This window comes from Notolepis coatsorum (assembly GCF_963971535.1).
Source record: "Notolepis coatsorum genome assembly, contig: SCAFFOLD_400, whole genome shotgun sequence".
Taxonomy (NCBI): Eukaryota; Metazoa; Chordata; class Actinopteri; order Aulopiformes; family Paralepididae; genus Notolepis; species Notolepis coatsorum.
In genome coordinates this window covers 90,001-110,649 of record NW_028169486.1, presented here as the reverse complement: position 1 = coordinate 110,649, position 20,649 = coordinate 90,001, and the positions used below count along the sequence as shown (strand labels likewise).

Below are 20,649 nucleotides of genomic sequence, written 5' to 3'. Positions count from 1 at the left end.
CACACACACACACACACACACACACACACACACACACACACACACACACACACACACACACACTTCAGAAACAAACATAGTATCAATGAGAGCATCAATAATACACATGAGTGAAGCATAGGCGGAGTTTGAACTTGACGCCAGGGGGTGCGACTGCTTGGCGAACTACGCGATTTTTTTTGACCTTTATTTTATTATTTTAGCGTTTTTACAATGCCCTAACCCCTAATTTTTTATTTTATTTAGGTAGTACAGCAGCACACACACACACTCACACACACAGCACTACGGGGGATCATTTTTAACTGACTTAGGCTCTAATTATTATTATTCATAGAGACTCTCGAGCAATAATAATTATTACAGCCTCCATTTTTCGTGGACGAAAAATATACCAGGCTATAGATATCAATTTTCCCGAAATAACGCTACCTGCCTCGACAAAATTCGTGCATTGGTTATCCAGATACATTAATTATCATCTCAGAATAAGTGGCTTTGTATCGCGCTGCTGCTGCTGCTGCTGGCCGCGCGTTGCCGTTAACCCTTTCACTGCCACACTACAGAAGGTTCGCCTTATAATGTGACATGATTACTACTATAAAATGAATGTATTGTAAAACAAAACATAATAGAATTCAGATTTGTTTCTCACAATTATTATAATTTTATTAAAATAAAAATAATCTTGATTAAAAAAAAAAAAAAAAAAAAAAAAGAAATCAATTTCACCCCCGGCCACCAGGGGGTGCAATGCACCCCCTGAACCCCCATAAACTCCGCCCGTGAAGTCTAGTAAAAAAAAAAAAAAAAAAAAAAAAATTTAGTTAATCTTGAGTTAAAAAAATTAGTGACATTAATAGAATCGGGAGTTAACGCGATATTAACGCGATATATTTGACAGCCTTAATATATATATGTATTTTAATTATTGTCCTGTGTCTGTGTTGTTGTTACTGTGAAAAAAATGCATGAAAAATGCATACACTGTAATGCCGCAACAATTACCAATGTGTTTTTACACAAATGGCTTAATAAAGGAATCTGAATTTGAATCTGATGATGATGATATTACTGTAATGTATGCTACCACAGGTTTCTCCATCGCACAATGAACTCTATATGTTCAGCAATGTTCACATTTCCGATTTCCAATGAAACCTTGCTGAAATTTTGTCTATAGTGAGTGACATATTTATAAAAAAATTTAAGCAGTTGTTCTCGCAACAGAATTTAATTTGTAAATCTCTGCAGTGTGTTTCCGTGTCTCTCTATTTATCACTTACCTATTATAGACAGAGACGTTGACAACATGATGAAGGCATAGAAGACACTGAGGCCTGCAGCTATAGTGATCTGAGTGTTGGACTGGAGCTTGAAGCAGATGAGCAGGTAGACAGCAGGGATCAGAATAGACAGGATCAGAGAGCTCTTGGGGTCCACATTCAACACAAAGGTGAAACTTCCTGAAAGATAAGAGAACATAGACAGGGTCTGCTTTTAGAAACTGATGGATAGATCAACCAACCACCTCACCAACCAACCAACCACCCAACCAACCAACCAACCAACCAACCAACCAACCAACCAACCAACCAACCAACCAACCACCCAACCAACCAACCAACCACCCAACCAACCAACCAGCCAACCAACCAACCACCCAACCACCCAACCAACCAACCAACCAACCAACCAACCAACCACCCAACCACCCACCCAACCACCCAACCAACCACCCAACCACCCAACCAACCAACCAACCAACCAACCAACCAACCAACCACCCAACCACCCACCCAACCACCCAACCAACCACCCAACCACCCAACCAACCAACCAACCAACCAACCAACCACCCAACCAACCACCCACCCAACCACCCAACCACCCACCCAACCAACCAACCAACCAACCAACCAACCAACCAACCACCCAACCAACCAACCACCCAACCACCCAACCAACCAACCAACCAACCAACCAACCAACCAACCACCCAACCAACCAACCAACCAACCAACCACCCAACCAACCACCCAACCACCCACCCAACCACCCAACCAACCAACCAACCAACCACCCACCCAACCAACCACCCCACCAACCAACCACCCAACCACCCAACCAACCAACCAACCACCCAACCACCCAACCAACCACCCAACCAACCAACCAACCAACCACCCAACCAACCAACCAACCAACCACCTCACCATCCAACCAACCAACCAACCAACCAACAAACCATCCAACCACCCAACCAACCAATCATCCAACCAACCACCCAACCATCCAACCAACCAGCCATCCAACCAGCCATCCAACCAACCAACCAACCACCCAAACATCCAACCAACCAGCCATCCAACTAGCCATCCAACTAACCAACCAACCACCCAACCAACCAACCAACCAACCACCCATCCAACCAAACAACCACCTCACCATCCAACCAACCAACCATCCAACCAACCAACCAACCAGACATCCAACCAACCAACCATCCAACCAACCAATCGTCCAACCAATCAACCAACCAACCAACCAACCAACCAACCACCTCACCATCCAACCAACCACCCAACCATCCAACCAACCACCCAACCAACCACCCAACCAAGGTGGGAATCACCACAGGATTGGATGGAAGTCGTTTAAACATCTACAGTATGTGATAGAAAGAGGGGGGAAATACAAATACTACTGAAACCTGCGATCATGAGGCAGATGGTTGCGGGCCCCAGGATGGAGGTGACCATACCGACGACCTGGTAGAGGATGTAGGGCTTGGAGATGGATTTGTTCTTCCTAGAAGTCATAGTGCCAGTTCCCAGCAGGTCTATGGTGTTAGCCATGGTGGATGGGCCCCACCGACGACGCTGATGGTGGCGACAATCAATTATTACAAATGACCCAAATTAGAATAATCAGAATAATCAAAATGATCATTATTATCCATTTAGAGTGATTTTGTTTTATTTCATAAAAGAAACAACAACCATATGTCCAGGTAACTTGCATCAATCTGATGCTACTCAAGATTCAAGATTGTTTATTGTCATATGCACAGTTAAACAGACAGTTTGCCATACAATGAAAATGAAATCACACAATACTTAACTTAAACATATTTAAATACAAGCGAGTGCTAGAAAATAAGGTAAAAATAGATAAATATATACAAGGCACAGTGAGTAACATTGCACGTTCCGATCAGTATTTTTTACATATGAATGGAGGTGACAGTGGGTCACAGCAGTTAAAAAGTGTCTTTAGTGATTCATAGTTCGGGGGGGAAGGGTGACAGTGTGTTCACAGCAGTAATCAGGTCAGATTGTCTGCCAATGTGTGTGTGGGGGGGGGGGGGGGGGGGGGGGGCTAGGTGGAGGTGCTGGCATTCATGAGCCTGGTGGCCTGTGGGTAGAAACTGTTTGTCAGTCTCGTAGTTCTGGCTTTCATACTCCTATATTGTCTGCCTGATGGCAGGAGGTTGAAGAGTCTGTGTTGGGGGTGTGTACTGTCCTTAATTATGTTATGTGCTCTCCTTTTACCAACGCATTTGTGTTTCCGCGTTCCCGTTTTGCGCTCTGATTGGCCGCTGACCTACGCTAGCACGCCCCCCTCGCTACGCCTGTTTCCACACGTACGCCCCCCTCGCTATGAGTGACGCGCGAACAGTTGTTTCAAGTTTCAAGTTTTCAAGTTTCTTTAATAGTTGTCATACAGAAGTACAGAATACTTTTGTACAAAATGCTTCTTACTGTTGCGCTCCAGAGACTGTGCATGACAAGATAAGTATGAAATAAAAACATAGTAAAAATTAGAAGTAAAAAAAGAGGTCACAGTGTTCAGTTTAGACATATGTACAATGTTCGTAGACGTAGTTACCATACAATATACAATACTGTGCAGTGTACTAATATACAATACTATATAGTGCAAGGCATAAATGGACGAGGTGCAGTTTAGGTACAATTCACAGTAGGTGTACGAGTTGTAGTGCAAATCCTTTATCAATAAATATAAAGTGTAAGTGTGTTTGTGTGATCTAAAGTGTGGAGAGTGGGTGCTGCAGTGTGTTGTTTGTTTGAGTGAGTGTGTGCGTGTGGGTGTGTGTGCTGTGTGCATTTGATGGTTGTTGCATAGTGATTATTGTTCGTTTAGCGATTATTGTTCGTTTAGCAGCCTGATGGCCTGGGGATAGAAGCTCGCCATAAGACTCCGGTATCGCTTGCCTGACGGCAGCAGTTCAAAGAGGCAGTTGTTCGGGTGGCTCGAGTCCTTAATAATTCAACCACCCAACCACCCAACCACTCAACTCCGCGTGCTACATGACTTTCGTCTTGTTTACGTCAGGGTGAATCCTGTTGCGTGCCACCACCCACTTCAATGACAGAGCTCTCATATTTGCGAATGCATAAACTATATCTTAAATTATGTGTCTAATATGGCCGTCGCTTATCAATGACTTGTTTGCAGTCAACATTGTCGAAACGGATTGTTTTTTTAATCTGTTCATTTCCGTTTATACCATTTTGAAAAACGCTAGTTTTTTTAAAAGTTCCAGAAAAAAATTCACGAACAGCTGTTTCCGCGTGCTACACGCGTACAGTACAGCTCAATACATACAATTGTTAAGGGGATGCAGACCAGAGAAAGACTTTCGTCTTGTTTACATCAGGGTCCCCCATTTTCAATTCATCATAATAAGCGTGACTCGCTATGAGTGACGCACGAACAGCTGTTTCCGCGTGCTACACGCGTACAGTACAGTATGCATACAGTACAGTACGCGTACAGTACCGCTCAATACATACAATTGTTAAGGGGATGCAGACCAGAGAAAGACTTTCGTCTTGTTTACATCAGGGTCCCCCATTTTCAATTCATCATAATAAGCGTGACTTTATATATGTGCACTAAAGTTTGCGTTTAAAGTGCTTAGAAATGCCGGTAAATGCCCGGTAAATGCCGGTTCATTCATGCTTTGAGGCACGCTTCCTGACAGGATTTTATAATATTGTATTTTATAATATTGTAGCTTGACAACACTCTCAGCTGAGAGTCAAGAAACGATGCTCTCAGCAGTCATCTTATGCAGCATCACTTTTCACATCAAAACAAAAGTAGAACTGTAATGTGGAGTGGACTTAAACATATTTACAATTAGCATTTTATAAAGTAGAACTGTAATGTTTACTTTCTCAGTCAGTGCTAAGTGCAGCATCCCTTTTCACATCAAAACATGTAAAATATTTAAACAACCATTAAGCAGTGTTGGGCAAGTTACTCAGGAAGTATAGGAGTTGCGGAAAGCAGGATGAGAGCGAGGCGGGCGTGCTAGCGTAGGTCAGCGGCCAATCAGAGCGCAAAACGGGAACGCGGAAACACAAATGCGTTGGTAAAAGCATACCGCTGCTGTCGGGACAAAACCTCATAACTCCAAAAACCCAACTTTTCAGCAGATGAAAAAAACTAACACAGATTTGAGGGTGAATAGAGTTAGGAGGTTTAGACAGATGAATGATCGGTTGAATGCTTTCCCATTGTTTAAACTTTGTAAAACCCAAACACACATATGGAGGATGATCTACGGAGTTGATTTATATAATAAAAAAAAATTCAAAAAATGGAGTTATGAAGTTTTGTCCCGACAGCAGCGATACACGCCTCCTGGTGGCCCTGGTAGAGTAAATACTCATAAGCTACACTATGAATTTCAGGTTTATTTCAATGTAAACAAATGTATTTTACTACGTCCCTGATCACCCACCATCAGTACCACTATCAGTACCACTATCAGTACCAGTACCAGTATCCATATTGGCTCTCACCTGGTTATAGAACTCTTTGAAGTCCTGTGGGGCGTTGGTGTAAGCATCAGAAGCTGCGTTATACTCCACCCTCCAGCCCTGCTGCAGGAGTAGAGTGCACAGCCAGCGGTCCTCACCTGGAGAGAGAGAGAGAGAGAGAGAGAGAGAGAGAGAGAGAGAGAGAGAGAGAGAGAGAGAGAGAGAGAGAGAGAGAGAGAGAGAGGGAGGGGGGGCAGAGAGAGGAGAGAGAGGGAGAGAAAGAGAGAGAGAGAGGGAGGGGGGGCAGAGAGAGAGAGAGAGAGAGAGAGAGAGAGAGAGAGAGAGAGAGAGAGAGAGAGAGAGAGAGAGAGAGAGAGAGGAGAGAGAGAGAGAGAGAGAGAGAGAGAGAGAGAGAGAGAGAGAGAGAGAGAGAGAGGATGATGCTCACCAAACACTCAACTCAAGAGACACCAACAAACTGAACAAGCTGGTGAGGAAAATGAGCTCCGTAGTGGGAGTCGACCTGCGAGATTTGTACTTTGTACTTTGTAGGTCTGCATTTTTAATGTAAGGAGTAAAAAAATTATGTTTTTTTTCTCTGAAATGTAATTGAGTAAAAGTACAAGTACGTATACAAACCTAATAATACTCGAGTAACGTACAAATCCCCAAAAACAGTACTGTATTGTATCGACGTACAATTACTCAAGTACTTTACACCCCTGGGTAATTATCATACTCGTTACCTTGGTCGTACTGGACGTATTGACCGGCCTCTGTCGCCCTGGTGGAGTATCTCTTCATCACATTGTCGTCCATGAGGGCCGCTCCCCGGAACAGGCTGAAGCAGCCAGGGCTACACAGCACACAGCCGAACACGTGCTCTGCAGTCTTCTGAAGCCAGTGACCCACAGCGTACTCAAACTTCTGGTACCAGACCATCGGACCTGAGAGCGGAACAGTCAGAATCCAAGTTAGAACCACAAACCAAACCTCATTCATAGAATTCAATTAATGCACCGGAATTTGCAGCCCTACACTGTGATCATAGTAATCATAATAATCACAACTACCTACCTCATACTATAGTCTATATATATATATATATGTATTCTTACAGTATATCTATCTACATCTGTCTGTATATACCTGCATATAATAATTTTTACATATCTGTAGATACTATATCTATATCTGTACATATCCCTTACCTACTTTTACTAGTTAAGCTGCTGGTCAGTATGACTTACTACCATAGTGTCTTTATACCTGTATCACTGTACATATTAATACTACAACTCTGTACATACATCTGATTAGCACTATTACTCAGTAGTACTCATTTATATATTTTAAACCCAGTTTAATCACCTGTCCATTGTGTAAATGGTAAATGGTGCATTTATATCGTTATTTTATCCAAAGCGCTTTACAATTATGTTCCTCACATTCACCCATTCACTCACTCATTCACACACTGACGGCGGAGGCGACCATGCAAGGAGCCAACCTGCTCATCAGGAGCAATTAGGGGTTAAGTGTCTTGCTCAAGGACACTTCGACACGCTGCCCGGAACCAGGAACCTCCCGACTACCAGACGACTGCTCTAACTCCTGAGCCACTGTCGCCTCTCCACTGTATATTACTGTTGCACTTTACTGTTACACTGGCACTCTGGTTGGATACCAAACTTATTTCCATACTGTACTTGTGCTGCATGATGACAATAGATTTTAATCTAATTTATACAATGGCATGCAAATATCTTGATTCTGATTGGCTGAAACAGTCAAGTCAGCCGTTGTTATTTCGTATAACACACTCCACGTGACCCCAGATCCCTCCCACAACCAAATAACTTTTTCTGAATTAGTCCGCCATAGATAGACAAATGGAAGTATGAATAGCCTTTGAACGAATCCTCCAAAAAAGATTCAGTCAACTGGAATATGTTAGTTGTTTACACATTATGTTGGATTATGTAATTGGTTTGTCATGACCCATTGTCAAAACAATAATAAATCGCGGGATTTATATGAAGTTTGTTGTTAGATGGCATGCTTTGTAGCCTCCCTCTGCTTCTAGACATGGAGGCAAATATTTCTTTTTGCCAACTTTTTCTGTGGATGTTTTTTTTGAATAAATCTCCATTATGCTTCAATTACTGTGTGTTTATTGTATAGCAATAAGGTTGGGTGAATTCGGCCATTGTATAAACGCATTACATCACTTGAAGTCGTGTGTTATATGAATTAGATCACGCATAGGGGGGTCTAACGACCCTCGGCTGCGCCTCGGGCCTAACAACCACCCCTAGGCGTGATCTAATTTGTATAACACACTCCGTCGCTTGATGTAATGCTTAAATAATGTAATTTGATTTACAATGTTCCACAGTCAATGGTGGGTTTTATTAAAAACCACATTCACACAAGGCCAATTTAGCTGTTATGTCACGCTCAGGTTGGGTTCCTTTAAAGGAGCGATAGAGTAATCATAAAAAAAAATTATACATCCACAGAACGTTTAGAAACATGCTGAGTAAAAGTATTAATTATCAATAAAAAATCGATAAAAAAAATGTGGACGGGTCCAAAATGAATCCCCTCCCTACTTCCCGTTTCCCCAATGTGGAATGCACCTGATTGGATAAATGACACTCTGGTGCTCTAGTGTGACATCTAGTGGCTGAATGTTATCTTTATCAGCTTTAACGCTTGCGGTGGGTGACCTTACGGACCTGTCCCGGTGACCTTACGGCCCTGTCCCGGTGACCTTACGGACCTGTCCCCGTGACCTTAGGGACCTGTCCCGGTGACCTTACTTGACCTGTCCCGGTGACCTTACGGACCTGTCCCGGTGACCTTACTTGACCTGTCCCCGTGACCTTACGGACCTGTCCCGGTGACCTTACGGACCTGTCCCGGTGACCTTACGGCCCTGTCCCCGTGACCTTACGGCCCTGTCCCCGTGACCTTACGGACCTGTCCCCGTGACCTTACGGCCCTGTCCCCGTGACCTTAGGGACCTGTCTCGGTGACCTTACGGACCTGTCCCGGTGACCTTACTTGACCTGTCCCCGTGACCTTACGGCCCTGTCCCCGTGACCTTACGGACCTGTCCCGGTGGGGTGAATCCTGCCGCATGCCGCTCCCACGTCTGGATACTGTTTCAGACGGTCGATCAGAAGCATGACGGCAGCCGGCATGAAGTCCGTGTCTCCGTCCAAGGCCAGCAGGTAGGTGTTGTGCTTCTCTTTCTGGGGGAACACAATCATTCATTCAATCATTCAATCTTCATTTCATCTGGAATTTATTTCAGCCCATGTCACCCCACTTCTTAGAGAGTTGCACTGGGTTCCCATCGCCACACAAATCCGCTTCAAGGTCCTTGACCTGGCATATCGTACAGCGAAGGAAACGTCTCCCTTTTCCCGGTCAATGGTCTCTAACTGCACACCCTCAAGACCGCTACTCTCTGCATCTTCTAACTACACACCCTCAAGACCCCTACACTCTGCATCTTCTAACTACACACCCTCAAGACCCCTACGCTCTGCATCTTCTAACTACACACCCTCAAGACCCCTACACTCTGAATCTTCTAACTACACACCCTCAAGACCCCTACGCTCTGCATCTTCAAACTACACACCCTCAAGACCCTTACGCTCTGCATCTTCTAACTACACACCCTCAAGACCCCTACGCTCTGTATCTTTTAACTACACACCCTCAAGACCCTATGTTCTGTATCTTCTAACTACACACACTCAAGACCCCTACGCTCTGTATCTTCTAACTACACACACTCAAGACCCCTATGCTCTGTATCTTCTAACTACACACACTCAAGACCCCTACGCTCTACATCTAACTACACACCCTCAAGACCCCTACGCTCTGTATCTTCTAACTACACACCCTCAAGACCCCTACGCTCTGTATCTTCTAACTACACACCCTCAAGACCCCTACGCTCTGCATCTTCTAACTACACACCCTCAAGACCCCTACGCTCTGCATCTTCAAACTACACACCCTCAAGACCCCTACGCTCTGCATCTTCTAACTACACACCCTCAAGACCCCTACGCTCTGCATCTTCTAACTACACACCCTCAAGACCCCTACGCTCTGTATCTTCTACTACACACCCTCAAGACCCTATACGCTCTGCCTCTTCTAACTACACACCCTCAAGACCCCTACACTCTGTATCTTCTAACTACACACCCTCAAGACCCCTATGTTCTGTATCTTCTAACTACACACACTCAAGACCCCTACGCTCTGTATCTTCTAACTACACACACTCAAGACCCCTACGCTCTGTATCTTCTAACTACACACCCTCAAGACCCCTACGCTCTACATCTAACTACACACCCTCAAGACCCCTACGCTCTGTATCTTCTAACTACACACCCTCAAGACCCCTACGCTCTGTATCTTCTAACTACACACCCTCAAGACCCCTACGCTCTGCATCTTCTAACTACACACCCTCAAGACCCCTACGCTCTGCATCTTCTAACTACACACCCTCAAGACCCCTACGCTCTGCATCTTATAACTACACACCCTCAAGACCCCTACGCTCTGCATCTTCTAACTACACACCCTCAAGACCCTATACGCTCTGCATCTTCTAACTACACACCCTCAAGACCCCTACACTCTGCATCTTCTAACTACACACCCTCAAGACCCCTACGCTCTGCATCTTCTAACTACACACCCTCAAGACCCCTACTCTCTGCATCTTCTAACTACACACCCTCAAGACCCTTACACTCTACATCTTCTAACTACACACCCTCAAGACCCCTACACTCTGCATCTTCTAACTACACACCCTCAAGACCCCTATGCTCTGTATCTTCTAACTACACACACCTCAAGACCCCTACGCTCTGTATCTTCTAACTACACACCCTCAAGACCCCTACGCTCTACATCTAACTGCACACCCTCAAGACCCCTACGCTCTGCATCTTCTAACTACACACCCTCAAGACCCCTACTCTCTGCATCTTCTAACTACACACCCTCAAGACCCCTACGCACCTGTAGTTGTTTATTCAGCTTATCCTCCATAGATTCTAACTCATCCATGTTTTCTATGGTTTTCTTCAGCTCCTCACACTGCCTGTAGTACTTAGTGGTGAGTTTCCATCCTAGGAGGTAGTACAAGTACATGATCTAGAGAAAAAAACAAGACATTGTATTTGAATTCCATTGAATTTACATTCAAAGAAACAATACTATTTACTCTCCACTACATTCCTGGTTTGTATCCATTTTGACGTTGTCTGATTCAATATGATATTTACATCTCATAAAAAGACAAAAGAATATGCCAACATATGAGTTGGAGCAGGCATGCAGCCTACTAAAGTGAATCAGTCCATCATCATTCCACACAAGTCATATTTAATTTTACTTTCACTTCCCACTGTGTAATGTTCATAGTGGTGGAAGAAGTACACAGTTCCTTTACTTAAGTTCCTTTACTTCCTTTACTCAGATAAATGAGTACTCTGGTAAAAGTAAAAGTCCTCCATTCAAATTCGACTTAAGTAAAAGTAGAGAAGTATTTGCTATTGAATGTACTTAAGTATCTAAAGTAAAAGTATGCATTCTACATGACGTTTGTATATTCAAGCCTTGATCCATTGACCTCCATAGGTTATGTTAAAGTGGTATGTGGTCCAGTTATGTTGCTCTGATTAAAGGTTATGTTAAAGTGGTATGTGGTCCAGTTATGGTGCTCTGATTAAAGGTTATGTTAAAGTGGTACATGTATGTGGTCCAGTTATGCTGCTCTGATTAAAGGTTCTGTTAAAGTGGTATGTAGGGGCGCTCTAGTAGCACACCATGTAACACGCTGCATCGCGAAACGGCCGACCCGGGTTCAACTCACGGACCCGGCGTCCTTTGTCGAATGTCTTCCCCTGCTCTGTCTCCCCTTTCCTCCTCTCCCTCTCTCTCTCTACCGGACTGCCCGGTAGTACAAACCAATAAAAATCTACAAAAACACATAAAAAAAAGAAAAAGTGGTATGTGGTCCAGTTATGCTGCTCTTGTTAAATGTTATGTTAAAGTGGTATGTGGCCCAGTTATGCTGCTCTGATTAAAGGTCATGTTAAAGTGGTATGTGGTCCAGTTATGCTGCTCTGATTACGTCCTCTTGAAGTTAGCAGGCTTCAAATGTGAAAGTATATAATCTACATGAATACATTTTTGTCATGTTGTCTATACAAAATCTTTTTCTACAAAGTAACTAATAACTGATGAGTTCAGATAAATGTAGTAAAAAGTACAATATTTCCAAGTAGCTCGAAATTGTATATAAGTACAGTACTTAAGTAAAAATGATAAAATGTCCAAATACGTCCATGAAATGAACAATAGCACTAATGGAAAAGATCCTCTTCCAACCTGGGTCCATCTCTTCCAACCTGGGTCCATCTCTTCCTACCTGGGTCCATCTCTTCCTACCTGGACCATCTCTTCCTACCTGGGACCATCTCTTCCTACCTGGGATCATCTCTTCCTACCTGGAACCATCTCTTCCTACCTGGCTGGGACCATCTCTTCCAACCTGGGACCATCTCTTCCTACCTGGGACCATCTCTTCCAACCTGGGACCATCTCTTCCTACCTGGGACCATCTCTTCCTACCTGGGACCATCTCTTCTTGTGGCGGATGAGCTGCTTGTCCTTGAAGTGGACCATCAGGATGTTCCCGTGAGGCATGGTGACCTCCAGACGACCTCCGTAGGGCGTCCTCAGGATCCTCTGTTCGGGGACAGGGAGCTGCTTTCTGAAGAGGCCGCCGGCATCATAGGTGAAGATCCTGACGGCAACATGGGAGTTAGAGGAGTGAACAAGATCCTGACGGCAACATGGGAGTTAGAGGAGTGAACAAGATCAGGGTTGAATTTAAGATGAGATGAGACGATACGAGACGATACGATACGATACGATACGATACGATACGATACGATACGATACGATACGATACGATAAGATACGATAAGATAAGATAAGATAAGATAAGATAAGATGAGATGAGATGAGATTAGATACAATAAGATAAGATAAGATACAATAAGATAAGATACAATGAGATAAGATAAGATAAGATACAATAAGATAAGATAAAATGAGATAAGATAAGATCAAATAAGATAAGATACAATACGAGATCTTTCTTTATTGATTCCCTTGGGGAAAAGTCTGGCATCATAATAGGAGGGGGAGGGAAGTTTCAGGTATGGGCATGGTAATAATAGAAAGACCAAATATATATATATATATATATATATATATATATATATATATATATATATATATATATATATATATATATATATATATATATATATAGGCAATATTAGATCTGAATATAATAAATATGAGGAAAAATAAACAGTAAACAGGTGCAGATGAGGGTCTGTATGCCGGTTATATTATATGTTACAATTAATAAAAGTGTTGAGAAAGTTATAAGGCTTGAATTTAATTGTTTTTGTTTGAGTTTGTTTGAGTTTGAGGCAATCCAGGGGAATTGCTGTTCTGTACAGGTGCCTCTGTTTGCTCTCACTTGTAGACTTCTCTGATGGCCAGCACCAGGTCCTGACCATAGCTGTTCACATGGCGCTCCGAACTCCCGCTCACATCTTGGAAAGCGTCATCAAAGTAGACGTGGGACTCGAAATTGACGTCTCTGGCCTGTTCATGGTTGTTTGGTCTGTACTCGTCTAGCCTGGTGAGGGGACAGAGACACGTGGAGTTATTCTGATGACCCTGCACAGTTTTTAAACGTCTCCTCCACTCCAAAACATGTTTCTTCTACAGGTAACTCTTCTTGGAGGTGTGACTTTGACTACACAGATTGTTATTAACTCTTGGAGGCATAAATCAAATTTCAAATCAAATTTATTTATAAGGCCCGACAGTGGCGAATCCTTATGGAAGCCAACGGAAGCCATGCCTCCCTAATATTAAAATATGAATTAATATCAAATATGAAATATGAAAAAAAAAAAAAAAAAAAAAAATTAATATAGTTTACATTCTTTTTCATCTGTGCATCTGTGTTATAATTTTTTTTTTTTTTTAAATGTCTCCCTCTTCTCCTTCTCACTCCCTCTAACACACTGTCAGACTCACTGTGCTCACTGGAGCTAGTATAGGAGAGAGGCAGGGGGTAGGTCTCTTTCTCCAGGCTTCCAGCATTATAGAGTCCAAATTCGATCCTAGCCAATCAGATTCGAGCTGACTGCCACACCCTAAAAGTTTAAAACGGGGCTGAGAGGAAAACACTCAGCATATTTTCCCCTCTGCACTCTGAACATTGTATTAACCCGTAACTGTTCCCACGGGCCGAATATTGCCCCGATCCTTGCGAGATTAAATCCACGGGGACCTCTCGGCGTGCCGAAGCTTTTCCTAAATCACTTCCATCATCGAAAACGAGGGGAAAAGGTCGGCTCGCGACCCTGAAAATGTCGCGTGATTTTAAAAACGCTGTATTAAGTGAGCCTATTATGGGATCCACGCGAGCTTTCTATCGTGGAAACATCTGGGCGTCCCACAACTTTTACTCATTCACATGTAGCCCTGAAAATGCTTAGAAAAGGAAAACAGAAAGCGTGGAATAAACTCGCCGAAACGGAAAAGTGTCCCACGGGCGCGCCGTGATTCCGATCCGCGTGAAAATATTCAGGACCATAGAGGAGACCGTGGGACACCTTTTTGCAACCGAATATGTGTCTCGTATTTGCTCCCACGCGGCGCGCAAAATCGTGCAAGGAAAGATCGGACCAAAAATGAACCAATGCTCCAGCAGTATTAATGACCCTGATGTAAACAAGACAAACGTCTTTCTCTGGTCTGCATCCCTTATACAATGGACCTGTCTCAAAACCCTGCCCTCTTTTCTTGATCCTCCAATCACAGCTGTCGCTTACCTCTGACTTCCTCGTACAAACAAAGTTTGTACGAGGAAGTCCGAGGTAAGCGACAGCTGTGATTGGAGGATCAAGAAAAGGGGCAGGGTTTGAGATAGGTCTATTGTGTGTATTGAGCCGTACTGTATTGTACCCATTCTGCAATCTGTTAAATAAATAAAAAGAAAGTTTGACTGGCCGCCGAGCCATACTGTAGTGTACATGGTGACTGCTTGACTTAAAAAAAAAAAAAAAAAAAAAAAATATTAATAAAAATATTTAATAATTTTTTTTTTAATAATTTTTTTTTGGCTTCCCCTGTTATTTTACCCACGCGACGCCACTGCCGACAACACACGTCAATGTCCCCATGGGCCGTACACGTCCTCCCCAAACAAGTCAAGAAGGAACATCACATCAAATCAAGAACAAAACAAGAACATCACAAGGCCCAAAAAAATTTAAATTTAAAATTTAAAATTTAAAATTTAAAATTTAAAATTTAAAATTTAAAATTTAAAATTTAAAATTTAAAATTTAAAATTTAAAATTTAAAATTTAAAATTTAAAATTTAAAATTTAATTATTTAAATTTTAAATTTTAAATTAAACTTTTAAATTAAATTCAAATAAATGCAAAATAAATAAAAGCAACACTCCCAGACATGACTTTGACTATACAGATTGGGCCTCATTCAACAATACTCTCTTATTATTTTTCTTATAGTCTTGCTTACCTGTCTGTTAAGAGAACAATAAGAAAAGCCACCGCCACATTCATCAAACCGTTCTTAACGTCCAAATTTGTGCTTACCCAGGTGTCTTACATGATGAATCCCACTCATTCTTAAACTGAAATGCGCGTTTGCTGCTCAATAAATTTGCATACAGACACGCCCGCCATCTCCTTATAAGGCGAATGAGGCGTGTGTAAAACAGCCGTGGTTCGGCATCTGATCCCTGTCTGATCCATTCAACAGGAAGCGATTTGCGACTGATCTAAGAATAACACACACACACGTCTCACGACTCAGTGCATGTGTGTGTGTGTGTGTTCCTGTGGGTCGCTCATCTCATGTGTGTGTGTGTGTGTGTGTGTTAATCTGATGACAAATAAAGACTTATACTTGTACTTCTACGTATACGTACTGTATAGTGCGAAATAAATCGTTCCTGTAGGTTCAGAAATACCGGATCTGTCACCCGTCATCTCTCTCTGAAAGGTCCCTGTGGCTAAAACCCAGAGTGCACTCAGAATTTTAGGTGTGGAGCAGAGAAGAGAGGAGAGGAGAGGAGAGAGGGGAGGGAGAGGAGAGGTTGTAAATATGCGTTCTATGTGTACGGCCTGGGCAGCCAGCATCTAACTGTTCTAACAGCAATATATAATCCATTTCAGAAGCAGAACGCACGCAATAAGTTACAATAATAATAATAATTATTGAAAAATTCTGGGTTTATAAAGTCGTATTTGGGGGCATTTGACCAATGGTTTGCTTTCAACCCATGAACTCCTTCCTCTCTCACCTTTTTATATATATTTTTTTATTGTATCTACTAAAACTGTATTGTATTATATTGTTTGTTTTGTAAAGTGTCTTTGAGCATTAGGAAAAGCGCTATATAAATCTGATGTATTATTATTATGAATGGTAGGCTTTTTTAAATGTTTCTCATCTGGGTAAGAATTTCTTATCTGGGTAAGAGTGCTCTCGACCACTCTTAGAATTTGGTCTTGCCTGAGAGAAAAGCAACAATAAGAAAACATTGCTGAATCCCAGGTAAGAACAAAATAGGAGCAAATGCTAGTTAAGAACAAAATCTGTTCTTATATTGCTTCATGAATGAGGCCCATTGTTATTAACTCTTGGAGGTGTGACTTTGACTATACAAATGGTTATTTGTGACTTTGACTATACAGATTGTTATTTGTGACTTTGACTATACATATTGTTATTTGTGACTTTGACTATACATATTGTTATTTGTGACTTTGACTATACAGATTGTTATTTGTGACTTTGACTATACAGATTGTTATTTGTGACTTTGACTATACAGATTGTTATTTGTGACTTTGACTATACAGATTGTTATTTGTCACTTTGACTATACAGATTGTTATTTGTGACTTTGACTATACAGATTGTTATTTGTGACTTTGACTATACAGATTGTTATTTGTCACTTTGACTATACAGATAGTTATTTGTGACTTTGACTATACAGATTGTTATTTGTGACTTTGACTATACAGATTGCTAAGCTAACGCTAGTTAGCTTAGCCTATTACTAGTAACATTGCTCGCATCAATTATATTGAATGTCATTGATCTACCGGTCGATCACGGCCGACTGGTTGGGCACCACTGGTCTATAGAAATAAATGCATTCGAACAAGAAAGTATAATAGACGCAATGGCAAAAAAAGTTGCCAGGCTTAATGCGAGCCAGGGAAGTCTTTAGCCCCTTCCGTGACTGCAATGTGCAAGCCAGGGGCTTTATTTCTAAGTTCTCTGAACTCGCCAAATTGCCCATAAATATAGTTTTTGTGGGTATTGTCCAGTTGTTGCTGTATGTTTTTATCTGCCCAAAATTCAAGCAAGCATGAAAGCATTACAGTAATGACGTTGTGTGTGTCAGCAAGTTGATACAGAAGCCTCTCCCGTGTTTTGGTACAAGCTTGTACACCAGGGCCCCCGCTCCCACTGGCGCGCACCCGAGACCCCCTATTTCAGCGGTCCAGGTTTGGAGCGAATCAGCGTCCCCGGGGACGGGGGGGAGCGTTCTCACTAGGACGGACACACCCTTTTTGGGTGCGATGCGGCTCTGATTCGACCCCGAATGGTGAGTGGGAAAGCACCCTTATAGTTTCCTTGTTATAGAATGTTGGTAATATGACGTGATGACTCTTCCTTCTTACTTTGCATGTTACAAGGAAATACCAGCACTACCAAAGTCCTCTTCAAATGCCACTTAACAATCTATACCGCAGGCAACAGATTCCAAGGATGGTGAAGATTCCACAGACGTGAGGCATCAAACACTGAAGCTCATAACCTAATAGAGATGTGAAGGAAGTTTCAAGTTTCTTTAAAGCGAGCGCTGCTCCACAAGACAACCAGAGCAGACATGTCATTTTATGATTGCGGGAAGACAATTCATCTGACAATTTAATCTAATTGAATCTAATCGAATCTAACCTGATCTGGATGTGGTTAATTTAACCAAACTGGATGTGGCCAAATACCTAAACTTATTCTTTACAAACATAGCCACAACACTGGTTAATAAACGACCCTCCCACTCAGGTCATTTTGGGGTAGAACACATAGTAGCATACTACAAAAACCTAGGGGTCCGCAAAGACGACTTCAAACTTGAAATGGTAACAACAGATGAGGTACTAAAAAAACTGAGCGCCCTCCAACCTAACAAGGCCACTCGCCATGACAACATCCCCTCCAAATTCCTCAGAGACTCAGCAGCCGCCATCACCCCAGTCATCACACACATAATAAACCTCTCCATAAAACAGGGACACGTCCCCAAGGACTTCAAAATTTACCCCCCTGCACAAAAAGGGCAGCAAATTAGACCCAGGCAACTACCGCCCTGTTTCTATTCTTACCTCCATCTCGAAAGTCATGGAAAAAATAGTCTACGAACAGGTCGAAAAGTACCTTGCGGAAAAAAATCGAATCTACGAATTCCAATCTGGCTTCAGAACATCCCACTCCACTGACACATGCCTTCTCTATTTGAACGACCACATCAAACAAGAGGTGGACGCGGGCAAATACTGCGGCATGGTCATGCTGAACCTACAAAAGGCCTTGGACACTGTCAATCACTCCATTCTGATTGACAAGCTAAAAGCAATTGGTTTTGATAGTCTATCAGTGAGCTGGATGCAAACCTACCTGGAGGGGAGAGAACAGATGGTGGAGGTAAAGGGTACACTACCCCCCCCCCCCTCCCAGTGAGCTGTGGTGTTCCACAAGGAAGCATACTAGGACCGCTACTGTTCCTAATATATGCAAATGACATGTAGTCAGCTTGTGACAGCAACTTGTTCCTGTTCGCGGACGACTCAGCCCTGCTTGTTTCTGACAAGAACAAGTTGCAGGTTGAAAAAACCCTCAGCTCAGAACTCGGCAGAATCTGCACCTGGCTCGCTGATAACAAACTATCATTACACCTGGGTAAAACAGAATCCATTCTCTTTGGATCAAATAACAAACTCAGCAAGACCGACGGCTTCTCTGTTACAGTGGGTGTCTTAGAGTAGACGACAGAGTACAGCAACTTGCAATGGGCCTGGTCTACATGATACACTACACCACACAGGTACCCATGTACATGTCGAAATACTTCCCAAAGGTCAGTGAATACCACGCCCACAACACCAGAGGGAGTTCCACAAATCATGTGCAACCCAGATTCGGCACAAACAAGGGACTAAACACATTTTGCAATTATGCCACAACAATGTGGAACGCCAGGCGGCTGGGTGGCGCAGCGGACTAAGCGCTTGTCACCAATGCGTGAGACACTGGTATCGAATCCAGCTGTCAGCGTTGCCTCCGGCTTGGCCGGCCGTCATACTGGCTCAATTGGCAGAGTCAGCGGGAGGGAAGCCGGTGGGTGGTAATCTGCGACTCCTACAGGTCGGTCAGGGCGCCTGCACAGCGAGGAAGGGAGATGGTGAGGGTAGTGTGAGCCTCCCACACGTTACACCTCACCAATGAGAGTCCGCGCTGGCAGGTGAAAAGAAGTGGCTGGCTGACTCTGCATGTATCGGAGGGGACATGATGTGTGATAGTATCTATCAACCCTCCCTAGACCAACCAGTGGGGGGCACATGCAAGCAACGACCAGGAAGGGGAGGGGGGAATTGGCATGACTAAATTGGGATGGGAGAAAAACACAGAAAATCAGGAGGAGAAAAAGTGGATAAAAAAAAGTTTGGAACGCCCTACCCACAGCCATAAAAAGATGTGAATCCCTACCCACATTCAAAACTGCTCTTAAAGAGCACCTACGGGAGGCTGCAATTCTAAACTGGCCACCGTAAATGTCCAACCCCCCCCCACCCCCTCCTAATAGACAGTCTCCTCCCCACCGTATGTATATATTCTCTCCCCACCGTATGTATATTTTTTCACCCACCCACCCAACCCATCCCAATGTACAGTCTCCTCCCCATCATATGTATATTCTCTGTTAGGATCTATGGGTAACAGTACTGTATATTTGCATATCGTATATGTCACAAATGTAACAGTACTATATACAGTAGCTGTATGTCATGTATGTCCCTATGCCATAAATGTCATGATGTCATGTATGTTGTGTATGTCATAAATGTCACTAGGAATTGAAAATGGGGGACCCCGATGTAAACAAGACAAACGTCTTTCTCTGGTCTGCATCCCCTTAACAATTGTGTGTATTGAGCCCAACTGTATTGTACCCATTCTGCAATCTGTTAAATAAAGTTTTCATTCATTCATTAATTCATTCATTCATTCATTCATTCATTCATTCATTCATTCATTCATTCATTCATTCATTCATTCATTCATTCATTCATTCATTCATTCATTCATTCATTCATTCATTCATTCATCTAATCTAACCTGATCTAATCTAACCTGATCTAATCTAATCTGTTACGATTAGACATGACGGTGGTGGACAGAGTAAAACCCAAGCGCAGACCAGCAGAGGATAGACAGGAGGCAGGTGTTGAATCTTGAAATATGAGCACTGCTCCTTTAATGTAGGTACGAGTGGCTCAAAAACAAAGAGAGAGGGCAAGTCTCCAAACGTGCTAAATGCCCTACAAATCATAAACACAATAAATAATAATATCCTCTGTGACAGGGAGCGAT

General features: G+C 42.9%; 1 protein-coding gene across 1 annotated transcript in view; it reads right to left on the bottom strand.

The window, feature by feature from the left end:
* Positions 1-20,649, bottom strand: part of LOC311248718 (chitin synthase chs-2-like) — a gene marked incomplete at both ends in the record, with an annotated part of 66,823 nt that overhangs the window by 24,878 nt on the left and 21,296 nt on the right. Inside the window, 8 exons of the mRNA XM_084339554.1 lie at positions 1,287-1,466; positions 2,714-2,882; positions 5,838-5,953; positions 6,542-6,742; positions 8,914-9,055; positions 10,866-11,000; positions 12,483-12,657; positions 13,408-13,569. Of these exons, the coding sequence (XP_084195680.1) occupies positions 1,287-1,466; positions 2,714-2,882; positions 5,838-5,953; positions 6,542-6,742; positions 8,914-9,055; positions 10,866-11,000; positions 12,483-12,657; positions 13,408-13,569 (1,280 nt within the window). The remainder of the gene's footprint in view (positions 1-1,286; positions 1,467-2,713; positions 2,883-5,837; positions 5,954-6,541; positions 6,743-8,913; positions 9,056-10,865; positions 11,001-12,482; positions 12,658-13,407; positions 13,570-20,649) is intronic.